The sequence below is a fragment of the Rhincodon typus genome, chromosome 47 (genome assembly GCF_021869965.1).
Source record: "Rhincodon typus isolate 14 chromosome 47, sRhiTyp1.1, whole genome shotgun sequence".
NCBI lineage: Eukaryota > Metazoa > Chordata > Chondrichthyes > Orectolobiformes > Rhincodontidae > Rhincodon > Rhincodon typus.
Window position 1 is genome coordinate 494121 of NC_063378.1, and position 20540 is coordinate 514660.

Here is a 20540-nt window from a genome sequence, read left to right on the forward strand (position 1 = left end):
TATAAGGCCCGGAGCCAGGTTCTCCTGGTTGTGGTAGGCCCGGAGCCGGTTCTCCTACTTGTGGTAGGTCCGGAGCCAGATTCTCCTGGTTTTGGTAGGCCTGGAACTGGGGTCTCCTGGTTATGGTAGGCCCTGAGCCGGGGTCTCCTGGTTGTGGTAAGTGCGGTGCCGGGTTCTCCCGGTTGTGGTAGGCCCAAAGCTGAGTTCTTCTACTTGTGGTAGGCCTGGAGCCGGGTTCTCCTGGTTTTGGTAGGCCCGGAGCTGGGTTTTTCTGGTTATGGTAGGCCGGAGCTAGGGTCTCCTTGTTATGGTAGGCCTGGATCTGGGGTCTCCAGATTGTGGTAGGTCCGGAGCTGGGTTCTCCTACTTGTGGTAGGCCTGGAGCTGGGTTTTCCTGGTTGACAACTCAGCAGTGGCAGCAGAGCCAGGGGCCCCTGGTTATTGGCATGGCGGCAGCCCCTGGTTGTGGCAGGCCTGGAACCAGGGTCTTTCTGGTTATCGGTGCGGCAGTGGCAGCAACAGAGCTAGTGACAACTGGTTTCTGGGTGAGTGTGGTTCCAGCACAGGAGCCAGTCTCAGCAGCCCATTGGCAAAGTGGGCCCAGCAACACAGAGATGGTGCCTGAGTATCGGCAACTCCTACGTTGATGGGTCCAGCGGAGGCGGCTGACGGGCGGCAGAGCAGGTATCATTGATCAGCTGGCTCAGGACTTATGGTAGAGGCTGCGGAACAAAGATAGACGTTCTTTCAGTGTTATCTTTTTATTCTTAAAATATACAAAAGGTGCCAAATTGTAGCAACGGTTGAAGCTTTTCACTGTATTTTACTGTGTTTCTCATTGTAGAGTACAAGTGTCAATAAATCATCATTCATTCATTCATTCTTTGTCTCCTCAGCATAGCTTAATTCCTTCCTAGTTTCACAAGAAATCATGAGGCATTAAGACACAGAGTCATGCAGCATGGAAACAGACTCTTCGGTCCAACTCGTCCATGCTGACCAGGTTTCCCAAACCAAACTAGTTCCATTTGTCTCCATTTGGCCCATATCCCTCCAACCTTTCCTATCCATGTCGCCGTACAATGTCTTTTAAATGTTGAAATTGTACCCACCTCCACCACTTCCTCTTGCAGCTTGTTCCATATACACACCACCCTCTGCATGAAAAAGTTGCCCCTCAGTTCACTTTTTAGGTCAGACAATGCATGTCAGCTATGAAGCCTCTGACCTAAAATGTCACTTCTTCTTTACGCTGATAAAACCTTTAGTACTCTCAGGACAGTCACTTGAAAGGAATTTGGGGATTTACATATACATATTAATCAATTAAAACCTTCTAACTGATTAAAGTTTTAACAGCATCTTAGGTTTGTTTAATACATCCTCATCAGTGGTGTGACCCTTTGACCTGTTACTTATAAATTCTGTGTCAGATACTATCTCTCTCACTAACACCTGAAGGAGGAGTAAGGCGCCGAAGCTTGTGTTTACAAATAAACCTGTTGGATTATAAACTGGTGTCATGTGATTTCTGGCCTTTTCAACTTTACCAACCTATTAAATGAAACTTGTTTAGATTCCACAAACAACAAGGGAACAGCCATATTTTTTATTTTGTAACCTGTCTTGTCACTCTTCCCTTGATCATTGGATGTAAGAATTTGTTCAAATTATGTCTATTTGCACTAAGCTTCAATTGTTTGTCTTTCCTCGTCGTGACCTCTTTTTTTACAACCTTTCCAATGCCCTCCTCTGATGACAACGGTTGTTTCTGGAGGTCATGTTTACACCAATTATTACTTTACCTTCCCAAATAATGCATTGGGCCTCTTTATTACCAAGAAACATTTGCTCATGGAAGGCAACTAACCTTTTCACTGATTCGTTGTTTGCTTTTCTAATTCTACAATTATGTAAACAGTTTAAAATACTGTAGAATCAGACTTTTCCTTCTACTTTTTACTTAATAACAAGCTTGAGACTGTGGTTAAAAAAGGCCTTACACAAAAGCCCGTTATTAAAATGCTTATATGTTTAGAACTGCATGCTGACTGAAACCTGATTAACTTGCCTAATGTTTCTTCCTATGGAGAATCTCATCTAGTATATCTGTATGGAGACCACACGTCTAGCTGTGAACATCTACTGTATGTAACTGTCAAATCCTTTCGGCCATTTTGTGTTAGCTAAATACCCCAAGTGGCCATCTTGTCAACTCAGTCACGGGCTGCTACAACAACGTTATTCTATGCCCCTCGTGATTTTATAAACCTCTATAAGGTCACCCTTCAGCCTCCAATGCTCCAGGGAAAAAAGTCCTGGTTTATTTATCCGCTCCTTATAGCTTAAACCCTCCACCTTGGCAACATCCTTTTAAACCTTTTCAGCACCCTTTCCAGTTTAACCACATCCTTCCTGTGGCAGGGTGACCAGAACTGTACACGGTACTACGAATTTGGCCTCACCGATGTCTTGTTTCATTTCTTGTCGTACTGTTACCATCTCATTTGACACTGGTTCACTGGTTCCCAGTTATTAATTGTAGCTGGGATGAAATTATTGCTTCACCTGTCATCTGAGGAACTGTCAAATGACACAAGGTTACAATGTGACTAATGTTGCAACTCAATCGGTGCAATTTGGACATTTGCATTCTGCATAGAATTGTGACAATGCGCAAAATTCATACAAAGTCGTAGACAGGCAACCACAGACACATAGCGAAGGGCTAAAATGTTGATTTTTTTTTAATTGACTTGAAAGGAAAATCATTCAGTGACTATATCGATGGCTCAGTGAAAAATGAGGACTAGAAGAGGAGGAGACCATTCAGCCCCTTGGGGACTGCTCCCCCATTCCACATGGCTGATCTCATCTTGACCTCAACTTCATGTCCCTGCCCCTGCTCTCCTTAACCCGTCACTGATTAAAAATCTGTTTGTCTCTTCCTTTAATTTATTCAATGTCCCGGCATCCCCTGCATACTCTGTGGGGAATGAATTCCCACTGATTCACACCCTCCTCCCTCTTTGAGAGAAGTCATTTCTGAAGCAGGGTCCCGACCCGAAACGTCAGCTTTCCTGCTCCTCTGATGCTGCCTGGCCTGCTGTGTTCCCCCACTCCACACTGTGTTATCTATTCCTCCTCATCTCTGTTTTAAATCTGTCCCAGCCCGTTATCCTGAAACACGTTCTAGACTGCCCCACATGAGGGGCAATCCACATCCCACCCCCATGCCCCTCACACCTGCTCCCCCACCCCTGCTTTTATTATCTTATATCCCTCAATTAGATCCCCTCTCATTCTTCTAAACTCCAGAGCGTTTCGGCCTGAACTGTCCAATCTCTCCTCATGACAGACCCTTCACCTCCAGAATCAGCTTGGTGAACTTCCTCTGAACTGCCTCCAATGCAATTCTATCCCAAGTCATTAAATTTATGTGAATAATGAGGATGAATCAGCCTTCCACATCACAGCTACATTTGCCATTTTTAGCAGAATGAATCGAGGAGGTGGTGAGTTTGTAAAACAATGAAAAGAAATTTAGTAAGTGGTCAAAAGAAAATACATGGAATACAGCAATGAAAAATATTGGAGTACAAAGACATAGAAGTTATGCTGCAGTTATACAAAACCCTGGTTAACCCCCACCCCCCTGCCGGAGCAGATCTGGGCACTACACCTCACAGAGGATAGATTGGCCTTGGAGGGAGTGCAACGTTGGTTTACAAGAATGACACCTGGATTTCAGGGGTTAAGTTATGAGGAGCTATTATACAAATGAGGCCTGTTTCCTCTACAACTCAGAAGGTTAAGGGGAGATCTGATTGAAGTCTTCAAGATATTGACAGGAAAAGACAGTGGATAAAGATACACTGCTTCCACTCTGGGGATTTTAGAACTAAGGGCATAGTTTGAGAAATAGGGCCAGACCATTCAGGGGAGATTTGCAGAAGCACTTCTACACTCACATGCACACACACCGCATACACACTTACACACCAATACATGCGCGCACACCCAGACACACACATGCGCATAGACACAAATGCACGTGCAACCAAGCACATAGTCACACTCACACACACACACACACACTGACTTGCACATACTGACATGCACACAGACGTGCATGCACGTACGCAGACACGGTCATACTCACACACATTCATACATATGCACACACACATACGGATAGACACACTCACATACAGACACACTCATACCCAGGTGCACAATCACACACAGTTACACTCACACAGAAACGCATGCATACAGTCATACTCACACATGCACACACACTCAGACGTACAATCACAGATACATACACACAGAGGCAGTAATGCACAGACACAGACTCTCACACAGACACACACACACGCAATAACAGTCACATACACACACAGAGTGGCAGTGTGTATCATAAATACTGTGCATCTTAACGATTAATACAGACTGTCTCAGTGTCACCTCTGGATGCTGTGACGTTTTACAATCTCAAGGGCGAGGGCAGGGGCTTTGCTGGAGCAGCCCCGTTGCTCAGTCTGCTCCGAGCCTCACAGCTTCAGGATGTGGATAGATAGCAAACGTTCCTCTGCTTGCACTGTGTTCAAATCCTGCAGATTCCCCTTCCGGGCTGTACTGGGAGAGTAAGTACCCCACCACGGAGTGCCTTAGCTCCCCGCATTTGAACGCTCACACGGATCTGGAGTCAGAGCAATGAGGAGTGCACACTAACTGCTCTCTGAGCTTAATGGGCAGCAGAATGAAATACAACTCAGCCATCCGAGAGCTCAGCTGTGAGGAGACAGAGAGAAACAAAAGGAAGTAAATGGCTCTCAACGCCCATCCCGCTGGAGATCAGGCACCCAATTTGAGAAAATAACAAAATAATCGCAACTGAGGAACGATAGAATTCCATGTTTTATACAAATTTAAGACACGGTGGGTCAAAGTTTCTGCGCTGCATGACTCTTTATAACTCGATTTCTCTCTATTACCCCCTTTGTGACTCTCTATGCCTTTCTATAATTCTATACAACTCTATGACCCTCTGTGACTCTCTATGACTCTATGAAATGGGCCTCGCTTGCTTTGTTTCTGCCTTGTTTATTATGGTCCCTGTCCTTGGGGCTTTTGAGGCAGCATTTGATTTCTGCTAACATTGGTTGCAGTTCCTTCTTCCTCGTTTCTTTGAGTCACGGGCTGACGTCCTGGGAGCAGTGTGTACGAGCCAAACAAGCATCTCTTCCCCATTTCTGAAGAAGGGTCTAGACCCGAAACGTCAGCTTTACTGCTCCCCTGATGCTGCTTGGCCTGGTGCGTTCATCCAGCTCTACAGCTTGTTATCTCTTCCCCATTGTCTGACTTTGCAGCTGAAGACTTCCTGTCAAGTTAGCGGAACTCTTGAACTTCACTCTTTACTCAGCCCTCAAGCTGTACAGTCACTCTGAACCAGCCGTAAGCTGTTCCTCAACGTCATGTCGCATCTAGCAGATAAAATGTTCCGAGAGATTTGTCTGCTTTTAATTGGTAAGCTTTCAAAACATTGCTGCCTTTTGGTTTGAAAAATATTTATGTTCGTCTACCAAGTTGTAAACTGAATCCAGATTTTGTTTTTCCTTTCTTTTCATTCGCATTCTCTCCTTGAGGCTGTATGTTATTCAAAGTATTCAGACTTCGAGGCCCCCAGCTCATGTATCTGATCAGTAATATCCTTCGATAATCGATATTGAGAGGAAGTCATAACAGCTAATATTCTGGCCACTGCTTCGTGGAGTTATAGAGGTCTACAGCGTAGAAGATAAACGCCCTTTGGTCTGTGGTTTGTCAAAAACAACTACGCCACGATCCTCTAATCCCCATTTTCACAGCACCAGGCTCATATCCTTGGCATCACAAGTGCACATTTAAATTCTTCTTCAATGTAGTGAGGGTTTCTGCTCTCCTACTCTGACAGGCAAGGAGTTCCAGATTCCCCATCACCCTCTAAACCTCCTGCCCCTTACCTTTAATCTATGCTTCCCCCCCTTGGTCATTGATCCCTCTCTCAAGGGGAAAAGGTTTCTTACTGTCTACCCTATCTACGCCCCTCATCATTCAATCCATCTCAATCATGTCCCCCTACCCCACCTCTCAATCTCCTCTGCTCTGAGGCAGATATCCCCTGTCTGTCCAATCTCTCTCCATCCGTGAAACTCTCCAGCCCCCAAGGCAACATCCTGGTAGATCTCCCTCAGCACCTCCCCTAGTGCTATCACATCCCTCCTAGAATATTAAAAGTATGCCCTTCCTTTGAGCCAAGAGGCCTGGGTTCAAGTCCCACCTTTTCTAAAATAGTTTCTTTTGAGCAAAAACACACATTGTAACAAGAAATCAGTCACCTGCATTTCAGTCTGTGAATGCCCACTTTCAGTCCCCTGAGGATACCCATCTTCATTGGTATTTGGTGATTCAGCTCCCCCCAGCCCCAAAATATTATTGAGTCCAATACTACTTTACTCCTTGCTTGCGGTTAGGAGAGGAACTAATTGAGTATCAGGCAATTGAAAATGAATTGGCAGCCACAACATTTGCATAATTTCAGTGGTCAGGTTAGTCAACAAAAGCCCTTAAGGAATATCAACACCCCATTGGATTTGTAGGCCTCAACATTTATACACTAAATATTTTCTCTCCTCTCTATCAATAGAGTAAATATTGACCATCAGATCATAAGTTAAAGAAGTGGAATTAGGCCATTCAGCTCATCAAGTCTGTTCCATCATTCGATCATAGCTGATAAGTTTCATAGAATCATAGAATCCTTACAGTGTAAAATTAGGACATTCAGTCCATCGAGTTCACACCAACCCTCTAAAGAGCATTCTACCCAGACTCAACACCCCTATCCTATCCCTGTAACCCTGCATTTCCCATGGTTAACCCATTTAGCCTGTACATCTTTGGACTGTGGGAGGAAACTGGAGCATACAGAGGAAGCCCACACAAGCATGGTGAGAATGTGCAAATGCCACACAGACAGACAGTCACCCAAGGCTGAAATCGAACCCAGTTCCCTGGCATTGAGAGGCACAGTGCTAACAAGAGCCACCATCCTGCCCCTACATAGTTTATTTAATTAAATGTCAGCAGTTGCAATGACCAAACTCGTCATTCTCAAAGTCTCCACTCCAGCATAGAACGCCAGTTTCTTTGGATTTTGGTAAGTAACATCTTCAGCCCCAAAACAGGCAGAGCATGCATTCTCATTAGTCAAACAGAAACTTCACGTTATGGATTTCCCAGTGGCTTGAGACGTCACATGTCCAGTCGACTAAAATAAACATTTTATGACCATTTCTCCTCCACAGTCTTACCACAATTGCTTCTGATTCTCCTGCCTTCGCCCTGTAACCCTTGATCCCCTTACTAATCAGGAACCTATTTATCTCTGTCTTAAAGATACTTAATGGCTTGACCTCCACAACCCTCTGCAGCAATGAGTTCCACAGAGTCACCACTCTCTGACTGAAGAACTTCCTCCTTATCTCAGTTCTTAAATGTCATCCCTTCACTCTGAGGCAGTGCCCTTGGGTCCTAGTCTCTCCTACCCATGGAAACATTTTCTCCATGTCCACTCTATCCTCTCAGTATTCTCTAAGTTTCAATCTGATTCCACCCCCATCCTTCGAAACTCCGTTGAGTACAAACCCAGAGTCCTCCGACAAGCCCTTCATTCGCAGGATCGTTCTTGGAGACCCCCTCTGGACCCTCTCCGAGTCCTACACATCCTTCCTTTGAAGGGGCCCAAAACTGCCCACCATATTCCAAATGTATTAGCCATTTCATTCATTGTGTCAGAAACAGAGGTCTGTAAAGGATATTCCTACATTCCTCAAACCCAGTAATGCACAGTAATTTTAACATCAAGGCCAAATTATGTGTGATGGGATCCAGTTGGAATCTAAGCAAGTAGGCAAAACCTAAAGTGTTTTTTTTTAATTCATTCAGGGTGTCACACAGGCGAAGGCTAGCTATTATTACCCATCCCTAATTGCCCAGTTAGGAGGCAACCACATCACCACAGCCAAGATATATGTCATAGAGACATACAGCATGAAACAGAACCTTCAAACCAACTCGTCCATGTCGACCAGGTTTCCTAAACTAAATTAGACTCATTTGCCTGCGATTGGCCCATATTCCTCTAAACCCACCTATTCACGTACCTGTCCAGATGCCTGTTAAATGTTTTAATTGTATCTGCCTCCACCACTTCCTCTGGCAGTTCCTTCCATACATGCATCACCCTCTGTACGAAAAGGTTGCCCCTTGGGTCCCTTTAATTTTGGACTCACCTATCCTGGAGAAAAGACCTTGGCTATTCACCTTATTTATATCCCTCATGATTTTATACGCCTCTATAAGGTCACTTCTCAGCCTCCTCCCTTCCAAGGAAGAATATCCCAGCCAATTCAGCCTCCCCTTATAACTCAGACCTAACACTCAAGGCAATAGCCTTGTCAATTTTTTCTGTACTCTTTTAGTTTAACATTCATTCTGTAGCGGGGTGACAAGAATTATATGGAGTATTCTAAACACGGCCTTATTAATGTCTTTTACAGCCGCAACGTGACAGCCCAGCACCTGTACTCAATTACCTGACTGATAAAGGCAAACATGCCAAACGCCTTCTTCACCACTCTGTCTACCTGTGACTCCACTTCCAAGGAACTAGGCACCTGTGCCCCTAGGTCTCTCTGCTCAACTGTACTCTCCAGGGCCCTACCATTAGCTGGTAACTCCAGTCCCAGTTTGCCTTACCATAACGCAACACTTTGCATGTATCTAAATTAAACTCTATTTGCCACTCTTCAGCCTAGTGGCCCGTCTAATCAACACCCTGTTGGACCCTTAGAGAACCTTCTTCACTGTCCACTACATCACCAATTTTAGTGTCATCTACAAAATAACTTAACCATGCCTCCTATATTCTCATCCAAACCATTTATATAAATGGTGAACAACAGTGGAGGATGTTTTGCACATTATTTTTTGTTCAGCAACGTATAACATTCGGAGAGTGCAATCTTAATTTGTTCAGTTGCCCCATTAACTACCATCATGGAAGGCACATCTGAGTTGTTTAACAATCTACCTGTCTGTGCTGTAAGGAATAGGAACAAGAGTAGGCCCTTCAGCCCCTCGAGCCTGCTCTGCCATTCAACAGGACAGTGGTTGATTCTACATTCCTCACATCCACTTTCCAGCCCTTTCCCTTGATTCCCTGACTGATCAAGAATCAATCTGTCTCAGCCTTCAATATCCACAAGGAATCTGACCCCACACAGCTCTCTGTGGCAAGGTGTTCTAAAGACTCTCAACCCTCTGAGAGAAAAAAGTTCCTCCTTGTCTTAGTCTTCAGTTGGCATCCCTTTATTCTGAGGTTTTTTTTTCATTCATTCACAGGGCATCATTGGCCAGGGCAACATTTTATGACCCAATCTCTAATTGCCCAGAGGATAGTTAAGTGTCAATCTCATTGTTGTAGGTGTGGAGTCACATGTAGGCCAGACCAGGTTAGGATGGCAGTTTCCTTCCCTGAAGGGCATTAGTGATGGTTTTTACCTGACAATCGATTCATGGTCATCATTAAACTCTTAATTGCTGATATTGATTGAATTCAAACTCCACCATCTGCCATTGGCAGGATTCAAAGCCAGCTCCCTAGAACGTTACCAGGGTTTCTGGATTAATAGTCTGATGATAATACCAGTAGGCTGTCACCTCCCCTTGCGTGCCTTCTGGTCCTAGACTCTCCCATGAGGGGGAAGCATCCTCTCAGCACTGACCCTATCAAGCCCCTATATGTTTCAGTGAGATCACCTCTCATTCTTCTAAATCCCAGTGAACAGAGTCCAACCCTGTTTAGCCTTTACTCATAAGACAATCCCTCCATCCTGGGGATCAGCGTCGTGAACCTTCTCTGAACTGCCTCTGATGAAATGATACCTTTACTTAAATAATGGGAGCAAAACTGCTCACAATGCTCCAGATGTGGGCTCCCCAGCACCTTGTACAGTTGCAGTAAGACTTGCCTACTCTTGTACTCCAACCCCCTTGAAAGAAGGGCCAATATTCCATTAGCCCTTCCTGATTAACTATTGCCTCTGTGTGCTAGCTTTCTGTGTTTCGTGCATAAGTCACCCCTCCCAAGTCCCTTTGCGTTTCATCTTCTTACAGTTTCTCTCCATTTAATTAATAGTGTGCTCTTTTGTCCTCCCTTCGCATCTTTACATTTTCCCATATAGGGGATGCATCCGCCAAATTTTTGCCCACTTACTTACCTAATCAATCCTACAACGAATGAGACCCCTCCCTTGGGATAGAGCCACATGAGTCGCGCACTGATCTGACACCATCATTTATGATCCCCTAATGTTTTGCAGTTTCCCTCCTGCCCCTTGCCCATAAATGAGTATGTGATTTTCAAAGACTGACCAATGTTTTGTACGTTAACAGTAATGTGTTCTCCCATTTTTTGTCTCCCTGTGAATTTCTCTAGCTGTTTCTCCAGGACGTGGAAGACATTATGGTAAGTCTCTGTCTCTGTTACTGCACTGAATGCATCTTTGACTAAAAATAATTTAAATGGTTTCGGTCGACGGGTTTTATCGACTGGCCAAGGGCAACATCGAGGCCGTTGCCTCTCTCTTAGGACCAATTCCCTACTGTTCAGCTGCTGGTTATAGAACATGGAACAGTCCAGCCTTTGTCCCACCATGTCTGTGCTGACCATAATGCCATTCTAAGCTAATCACATCTACCTGCACACGGTCTGTATCCCTCTATTCCCTGCCTGTTCACATGTCAGTCTAAATGCCTCTTAAATTTTGCTATTATACCTGCTTCTACCACCTCTCCTGGCAACATGTTGCAAGCATTCACCACCCTTTGTGTAAAAAAGACTTATTTGTGTATCTCCTTTAAACTTTCCCCCTCTCACCTTAAACCTATGGCCTCTAGTACTTGACATTTCCACCCTTGGAAGTAGACTCAAACTATCCACCTTATCCATATCTCTCATAATTTTATATACTCCAACCACGTCGCCCCTCAGCCTCCAATGCTCTAGTGAAAATCAAAATTGAAATCAATCCAAGTTTGTCCAACCTCTTCTTATAACAAATACACTGCAATCCAGCTAAGTCTCTTTTGAACCCTCTGCAACGTCTCCTCATCCTTCCTATAGTGTAGCAACCCAAACTGCACATAACACTCTAAATGTGCCTCACTTAAAGTTTTATATAGTTGCAGCATGACTGGCCAACTTTTATACTCAATGCTCCAACTGATGAAGGCAAGCATGCTGTGTGCCTTCTTCACCATTTGTGTTGCCACTTTCACCCAGAGATCCCTCTGTATATCAATGTTCCTAAAGGTTCTGCTATTTACTGGATACTTTCCACCCGCATTTGACCCCCCAAAATGCAACACCTTCCACTTGTACCCTCAAAATGCACTACCTCACAATCTCCACCTCTGTGGAGAGACAGAGAAACAGAGTTAACGTTACAGGTTATAAACACAGAAAGTGCTGGAGAAAGTCAGCAGGTCTAGCAGCATCTATGGAGAGACAGAGAAACAGAGTTGATGTTACAGGTTATAAACACAGAAAGTGCTAGAGAAACTCAGCAGGACTGGAAAATGGCTAACGTGACAACCCTGTTTAAAGGACTGGAAAATCGCTAACATGACAACCCTATTTAAAAAGGGAGTAAAGCAAAAGATTGAAAATTACAGGCCAATTAGCCTAACCTCGGTCATGGGTAAGATTTTAGAGTCCATTGTAAAGGATGAGATTTCTGATTACTTGGAAATGCATGGTAAATAAGGCAAAGTCAGCATGGTTTCATCGAGGGGAGGTCATACCTGACAAATCTGTTAGAGATCTTTGAGGAAGTAATGAGCAGGGTAGACCATGGAGAACCAATGGATGTTATCTACCTGGACTTCAAGAATGCCTTTGACAAGGTGCCGCACAGGAGGCTGCTGACTTAGATAAGGGCCCATGGTGTTAGAGGCATGGTGCTAGCATGGATAGAAGATTGGCTGTCTGGAAAAAAGCAGAGAGTGGTGTTAAAAGGGTCTTTCTCAGGATGGCAGCTGGTGACAAGTGGTGTTCCGCAAGGGTCAGTGTTAGGACCACAGCTTTTACTTTATATATTAATGATCTAGATGAAGGAACTGAGGGCATTCTGGCTAAACTTGCGGACAATACAAAGATAGATAGAGGCACAGTAGTATTGAGGAGGTGGAGAGGCTGCCGAGGATTTGGACAGGTTAGGAGAGTGGGCAAATAAGTGGCAGATGGAGTACAACGTGGGAAAGTGTGAGGTCATGCACTTTGGTAAAAAGAATAGAAGCATGGACTATTTTCTAAATGGGGAGAAAATTCAGAAGTCTGAAGTGCAAAGAGACTTGGGAGTTCTAGTCCAGGATTCTCTTAAGGTAAACTTGCAGGTTGAGTCCGTAGTTAGGAAGGCAAATGCAACTTTGGCATTTTTGAGAGGATTTGAATATAAAAGCAGGGATGCACTTCTGAGACTTTATACGGCTCTGGTCAGGCCACATTTGGAGTATTGTGTGCAGTTTTGGGCCCCATATCTCAGGAAAGATGTACTGGCCCTGGAGCAGGTTCAGAGGAGATTCACGAGAATGGTCCCAGGAATGGAAAGCTTAACATATGAGGAACATCTGGGGACTCTGGGTCTATACTCGATGGAGTTTAGAAGGATGAGGGGGGATCTAATTGAAACTTACAGAATACAGAATGGCCTGGACAGAGTGGATGTTGGGAAGATGTTTCCATTTAGGAAAGAGACTAGGACCCAAGGGCACAGCCTTAGAGTAAAGGAAAGATCTTTTAAATTAGAGATGAGGAGAAACTTCTTCAGCCAGTGAGTGGTGAATCTATGAAATTCACTGCCACAGAATGCTGTGGAGGCAAGGTCATCGAGTATATTTAAGACAGAGACAGATAAGTTCTTGATTGTCAAGGGGATCAAGGGTTAAGGGGAGAAAGCGGGAGAATGGAATTGAGAAACGTATCAGCCATGATTGAATGGCAGAGCTGACTCGATGGGCTGAATAGCCTAATTTCTGCTCCTATGTCTATTGTCTGGCAGCATCTGTAAAGAGAGAAAAAGAGTTAATGTGTTACCATCACTAAATAGCCCACTACCAACAACATTGACCAGAAATTCAACTATACCAGCCATATAAACACAAGGCCGCAAGAACAAGTCAGAGGCTGGGAATCCCGCATCGAGTAACTCGACTCCTGACTCTCAAAAGCCTGTAGACCATCTACAGGGCACAAGTCAGGAGTGTGATGGAATGCTCCCCACTTGTCTGGATGAGTGCAGCTCCAACAACACTCAAGAAGCTTGACACCATCCAGGGTCAAACAGACTGCTTGATTGGTACTGCATCCACAAACATTCACTCCCTCCACCACCCATGCACAGTAACAGTATGTTACTGCAGAAAACCACCAAAGACCCTCAGGTAGCACCTTCCAAACACATGACCATCGAGAAGGACAAGGGCAGCAGGTACACGGGAACATCACCCCCTGCAAGTTCCCCTCGGAGTCACGCACTGTCCCAAATATATCTAGTTCTGGACTCCCCTGCTGTGGGGAAAAGGCCTTTGCTATTCACCCTATCTATTCCCCTCATGATTTTATAATCCTCTACAATGTCACCTCTCAACCTCCTATGCTCCAGTGAAAAAGTCCCAGCCTCTCCATCCAACTCATACCTTCCAGTCCTGGGAACATCCTTGTAAATCTTTTCCTTCAGTGTTACTGGGTCAAAATCCTGGAATTCCTAGCTCACTGCCACCTTCACTGGGGTATTTAGGGATTAAATTGGGAAGAGCACACTCTTAGCCACTGAAACCACTTATGAATAATAGAAGGGAAAAACATTGATTCTGATAGATTTTTTATGTTGCAAAGAACTATTGAAGTATTGACAGCAATTTTCATAACATTTTGCACATTGGATGTCTAGAGAAGTTAATGATGAGCATTGAGTTACTACAGTCTGTGAAAGTTGCGTCACAGATAAACAGAGTGGTAAAAGGCATTTGACATGCTTGACTTCATTGCTCAGACCATTGAATACAGGAGTTGGGAGATCGTGTTGTAATTGTACAGAACATTAGTGAGGCCATTTTTGGAGTACTGTGTACAGTTCCGATTGCCCTACTATAGGAAGGATGTTATTAAACTGGAGAGGGTGCAGAAAAGATTTACAAGGATGTTCCCGGGACTGGAAGGTATGAATTGGATGGAGAGGCTGGGACTTTTTCACTGGAGCATAGGAGGTTGAGAGGTGACATTGTAGAGGTTTATAAAATCATGAGGGGAATAGATAGGGTGAATAGCAAAGGCCTTTTCCCCACAGCAGGGGGGTCCAGAACTAGACAGTATAGATTTGAGGTGAGAGGGGAAAGATTTAAAAAGGACTGATGGCACCTTTTTCACACAAAGGGTAGTGTGTGTACGGAATAAGCTGCCAGGGAAAGTGGTAGATGCAGGTACAATTACAATATTTCAAAGACATTTGAATAGCGACATGAATAGGAAAGGGCTTGAGGGAAATGGGCCAAATGGAGGCAAATGGGACTGGTTTATTTTAAGAAACTTAGTCAGCATGGACAAGTTGGACCAAAGGGTTTGTTTCCATCCTGTATGACTATGACTGCATCAATGACCAAAATTCACAGGATGGAAGCAAGTAAGACATGAAGATTTGAGAACAGTGGAATTAGGTGCATTATTGTGTGGAAAATATAGACCAAGCAGGATAGTTTATGCACATCCTATTTCCCTATAGAGTATATTTGGAAATACATGCAACCTCAATGTGTAATATTTCAATGATGCCTTGCTCAGAGAGCTTACATGGAGATCTGTTCAATGAATTTAGGGCAAGTAGGGAGCACGTGGAGAGGAATTAAAAAATTTGCCCAAGTGCGAGCACATTTTACTCTATAGCAATTTGATAGCAATGGCAGTAACAGAGAACAAAATAAAGCAAGGCAAGGCTGCAGTCAGCAGTGACAAAGGGAGCAGTCAAGTCACTATGACATGCGTTTTCCATACAAAAGACAACTTTGGGTTGATCAGTAATATTATGTCTGGGTTCTTGCAAGACACCTGAATCAACAAGTTAATTTGGAATATCGTGAGCAGTTTTGGGCCCCATACCTAAGGAAGGATGTGTTGGAGGGGGTCCAGAGGGGCTTTACAAGAAACATCCCAGAAATGAAGGACTTGTCATATGAGGAGCGATTGTGGACTCTGGGTCTATAATTGATGGAGTTTAGAAGGACTGGGGGGGAATCTAGTTGAAACTATTGAGAGGTGGATGAGGAGAAGATATTTCCACTAGTAGGAGTCACTAGCACCCAAAGGCACAGGCTCAGAGTGAAGTCGCGACCCTATAGAACTGAGATGAGGAGGGATTTCTTCAACCGGAGTGTGGTGAATCTGGGGAATTTATTGCTGTTGAGGGCTGTACAGGCCAAGTCAGTAGTGTCTTTAAGACAGAAATAGATCGGTTCTTGATTGGTGAGGGCATCAAGGGTTACAGGGAGAAGGCAGAAGAAACGTATCAGCCAATACTGAATGATAGAACAAGGTTGATGGGCTGAAAGGTGTAATTCTGCTCCTATCTCTTATGGTCTAATGGTCTTCTGGCTGGACAGTCATAGAGATCTACAGCACAGAACAAAAGCCCCTTCAGCCTATTGCATCCCCATTGGTCAGAAACAAATCATCCGTGTCATCAAAGGGAAGTTTTGAGGCATTTCTGCTCACAATTTAAAGGACTCCTGAATGACTGAATTATTTACACTTACAGGAAACTTTCCAAGCCCAAAAATAACATTGGAACCCACATCCAGCCTAGCCCTACAAGGTGGGGTTGTCATTGTCAAGTGTGAAACGCACTCTGAGGATCCAAAAACCGTCTATCTGTTTCAAAATGATAAGGTCATTTACAAAGTTGTACCTGTCTCGATCTCACCTGTAGTCTACACCATCGTCAATGTAACCTCCCAAAATACCGGGAATTATCGTTGTCTGTATGAAAATGTTTCCGATCGACGTCAGAAGTCGAGGCCGAGTATGCCTGTTAGATTGTCCATTTTGGGTGAGTAGCAATTATTTATTCTACACTGCTTTATATCACATACGTACGCAAGAGATAGACAGCCCAGCGGCACAGTGCAAAGATAACAGTCTCTCCCTCAATGTCAGCAAAATGAAGGAGCTGGTTATCAACTCAGGAAACAGAGTGGAGGACACACTCCCGTCTGAATTAATGGTGCTGAGGTGGAAGTGGTCAAAAGCTTGATGTTCCCAGGACTAATTATTAGCAACAATCTATCCCGCTCCATCCATGTCAACAATAGAGTCAAGACTGTACATGAATGCCTTTGCTTCCTCAGAAGGCCAAGAAAATTCGGCATGTCCACAGTGATGCGTACCAATTTTTATAGATGCACCATAGAAAGCATCCTATCCAGATGAATCACAGCTTGGTATGGCAACTGCTTTCCCCAAGACAGTGAGAAATTATGGAGAGCTGTGACCACAGACTTGTCCATCATGAAAACTAGCCTTCCTTCCGTTGACTCCATCTATACTTTCTGCTGCCTCGGGTAAGCAACCAATATAATCAAAGAGTCTTCCTACCCTGGTTATACTCCCTTCCACTCTCTTCCATCAGGCTGAAGATACAAAAGTTTGAAAATACGGACCAACAGATTCAAGAACAGTTTATCCCCTGCTGTTATCAGACTTTGAACAGACCTCTTATAGATTAGAGTTGCTCTTTCTCAGCAGGTTCTCTCGAGCTGTAACATTATATTCTGCATTCTGTTCTATTACCCTGATGTGTATATGTAAGGTATGATCTGCTTGAATACCACACAAAGCAATAATTTTCGCTGTACTTGGTACATGCAACAATAAATCAAATCAAATCAACATAGTTTGTTTATGTTGATTCTTCCCAGGCATGATTAATTGGCATGTTGCTTCTAATTAATTTATAACAATTTCTCCTTGCCTATTTTATCTTGGGAAACAATTTATTCCAGGCAGAGTTACTGCTACTTTATCCCGTGTGCAACGGGTTATTTTTTGTTGATTTGTTTAACCTACAAAGAGTTATTAAAGCTTCAGAGTTGACATTATCACAGTTATTTAAAGTGGTGTGACTAATTTCCTTTTTCTCTGTTTCCCAGCTGGGATCAAGGCACCTTTGAGTGTCCTCCAACTGGCTCCAGCTGAGCCCTTTGAAGGCGAAAATTTCACCATGAGTTGCCGCACCACTGCCAGCAGTCAGTGTTTCATCTTCAAGCGTGGGCACAAACAAAATGAGTATCTGCAAATTGCGGAAGCGAAGAGCAACGCGACCGTCACGATAGCGAATGTGACTTATAGTGACACGGGGAATTACTCATGTCGCTGCCTCATTGATGTCAATGGTAAAAGAGTCTACACTGCCCAGAGTGACTGGTTGGAAGTAACTGTAATGGGTGAGTTTATTGTTAGTGAGCTTTGCTGTGCAATATTTAATGTGGAAAATACCAAAAAAAGGGCAGGACTTTCACAGATAATAGTAGGGAGTGTTGTTGAACAGAGAGTGCTTAGGATTCAGGTAGTTACTTTGTTGTAAGGTATGTCACAGGTAGACAGGATGGTGAAGAGGGTGTTCGGTATGCTTGCTTTCATCTGTCAGAACACTGAGTGTAGGAGATGGGATGTCACTTTGTGACTGTACAGGATATTGGTGAGGCCCACTTTTGGAATGTTGCGTACAGTTCTGGTCACCATGCTGTAGGAAAGATGTTATTAAATTGGAGAGGGTGCAACAAAGATTTACCAGGATGCTGCTAGGATTGGAGGTTTTGTGTTATACGGAGAGGTTGAATGTGCTAGGAGTTTTTTTCACTGAAGCGTAAGAGATTGTGGGGTGGCCTTACAGAGGTTTATAAAATCATTTGGGGTACAGTTAAGGTGAATAGCCCAGATCTTTCCCCTCGGGTAGGGGACTCTAAAACTAGAGGGCATAATTTTACAGTGAGAGGGGAAATATTTAAAAGGGACTTGAGCGGTACCGTTTTCACACAAAGGGTGGTGTATATATGGAATGAACTGCCAGACGAAGTGGTAGATGCAGGTATAGTTACAATATTTAAAAGACATTTGGACAGGTACATGAATAGGAAAGGGTTTGAGGGATTTGAGCCAAATGCAGGCAAATGGGACTGGTTTAGTTTGAAAAACTTGGTCGGCATGGATGCGGTGGTCGGGCTGAATGGTCTGTTTCTGTCCTGTATGACTCTGACTCTATCTATGCCCAAAATTCACAGGCTGGAAGCAAGTAAGATGTCAAGATTTAAGAACAGTTTGGGTCTGTGAAATTAGGTGCATTCTTGTGTAGGAGACAAACACCAAATAGGACAGATTACACACATCTTATTTCCCTTTAGAGTATATTTTGAAATACATGCTCATTTGATTTGCAATGGCTCAACGATACCTTGCTTACAAGGAGAGTTACAAGGAGATCTGTTTAGTGAATTTAGGGCAAGTATTGAACACGTGGAGTAGAATTAATAAATTTGCCCAAGTGCAGGCACATTTTCCTCTGTAGCAATTTGAAGCAACAGCAGTAACAGAGAATAGAACAAAGCAAGGCAAGGCTGCAGTCTGCAGTGACAAAGGGGACAGGCAAGTCACAATTTCATGCTTTTCCAATACAAAGGGCTACTTTGGGTTGATAAGTAATATTGTGTCAAAGTCCTTGCAAAACACCTGAATCAAGAGCAGTATGGATTTTGCAACTGCTCCTGGGATTGCAGGCTTAGTTGAAGATTTATTATAGTTTTTTTTTACAGTTATTGTAGTTATTATAGTTTACTAATATAAGATTTTTTCCATGTTGCTTTATTATCATTCAAAAAAAAACAAAATAAGGAAAAAAATCATAATTTGTTCTTTTTTTCTTAATTCAGAAATTTAAAAAATCTGTTTGTGTTTTAGAGGGTTTTATTAACACTGCAAAGATTTTTTTTGAAAAACAACAGATTTTTTAAAATGGGGAGTTGTGTTTTCATTCTGGAATGTCCTACACGTGGTCAGCTTCGGAAAAGTTTTTTTTCTTCAAGGAATCTCTTGAGGAATCGTTTTTATTTAGTTAATCAACTAATCGGTTGATTTTATTTAATTTGTTTTTATGTTTGATTTTTTAGTTTTTTTTCCATTTTAACAGTATTTTCTATAGGTAATGAAAGGTAGTTTCAGATAGATGGGTGACTGTAAGCAAAAGTAAGAAGGTAGTTCAAAATTCTCCAGTGGCTATTCCTCTAACAAGTAGATATTCAGCTTTTGAAACTGTTGAGGGAGAAAATCTCTCTGAGGAAAATGAAAGGGCCAGTCACTTATTGGACACTTGGAACAATTCTTAGACAGCATTTGACAAGATTTAATAGAATTATTGTTATTGGGGACTGTCCTGTCAGGAACATAGACAGGCGATTCTGTGGGCAGTGAGCATAAATATAGAGATAGTAGGAACTGCAGATCCTGGAGAATCCGAGACAACGAGGTGCAGGACTGGATGAACACGGCAGGCCAAGCAGCATCATAGGAGCAGAGAGGCTGACGTTTCGGGCCTAGACCCTTCATCAGAAAAGGGGGAGGGGAAGGGGGTTCTGAAATAAATAGGGAGAGAGTGGGAGGCGGATAGAAGAGTATTGAGGAGAGGATAGGTGGAGAGGAAACAAACAGGTCGAAGAGGCGGGGATGGAGCCAGTAAAGGTGAGTGTAGGTGGGGAGTTAGGAAGGGGATAGGTCAGTCCAGGGAGGACGGACAGATCAAGGGGGCGGGATGAGGTTGGTCGGTAGGAGATGGAGGTGCGGCTTGAGGTGGGAGGAGGGGATAGGTCAGTCCAGGGAGGACGGACAGGTCAAGGGGGCGGGATGAGGTTGGTCGGTAGGAGATGGAGGTGCGGCTTGAGGTGGGAGGAGGGGATAGGTGGGAGTAAGAACAGGTTAGGGAGGCAGGGACGAGCTGGACTGGTTTTGGGATGCGGTAGCGGGAGGGGAGATTTTGAAACTTGTGAAATCCACATTGATACCATTGGGCTGCAGGGTTCCCAAGCGGAATATGAGTTGCTGTTCCTGCAACCTTCGGGTGGCATCGTTGTGGCACTGCAGGAGGCCCAGGATGGACATGTCGTCTGAGGAATGGGAGGGGGAGTTGAAATGGTTCGCGACCGGGAGGTGCAGTTGTTTATTGCGAACCGAGCGTAGGTGTTCTGCAAAGCGGTCCCCGAGCCTCCACTTGGTTTCCCCGATGTAGAGGAAGCCACACCGGGTACAGCGGATGCAGTATACCACATTGGCAGATGTGCAGGTGAACATCTGCTTGATGTGGAAAGTCTTCTTGGGGCCTGGGATGGGGGTGAGG

At 44.0% G+C, this 20540-nt stretch overlaps 1 protein-coding gene across 3 annotated transcripts in view; it reads left to right on the top strand.

Annotated features, from left to right (window-relative positions):
* Positions 1-4531: 4531 nt before the first annotated feature.
* Positions 4532-20540, top strand: part of LOC109917532 (Fc receptor-like protein 5) — a 28213-nt gene continuing 12204 nt past the window's right edge. Inside the window, exons 1-5 of one of the 3 annotated variants that reach the window (XM_048620621.1) lie at positions 4533-4944; positions 5376-5532; positions 10547-10576; positions 15918-16208; positions 17308-17601. In XM_048620621.1, coding sequence (XP_048476578.1) covers positions 5481-5532; positions 10547-10576; positions 15918-16208; positions 17308-17601 — 667 coding nt within the window. In that variant the 5' untranslated portion in view covers positions 4533-4944; positions 5376-5480. Of the gene's footprint in view, positions 4945-5121; positions 5533-10546; positions 10577-15917; positions 16209-17307; positions 17602-20540 lie in introns of those variants that run through there. The other 2 variants (XM_048620622.1, XM_048620620.1) reach the window with 2 other exon arrangements.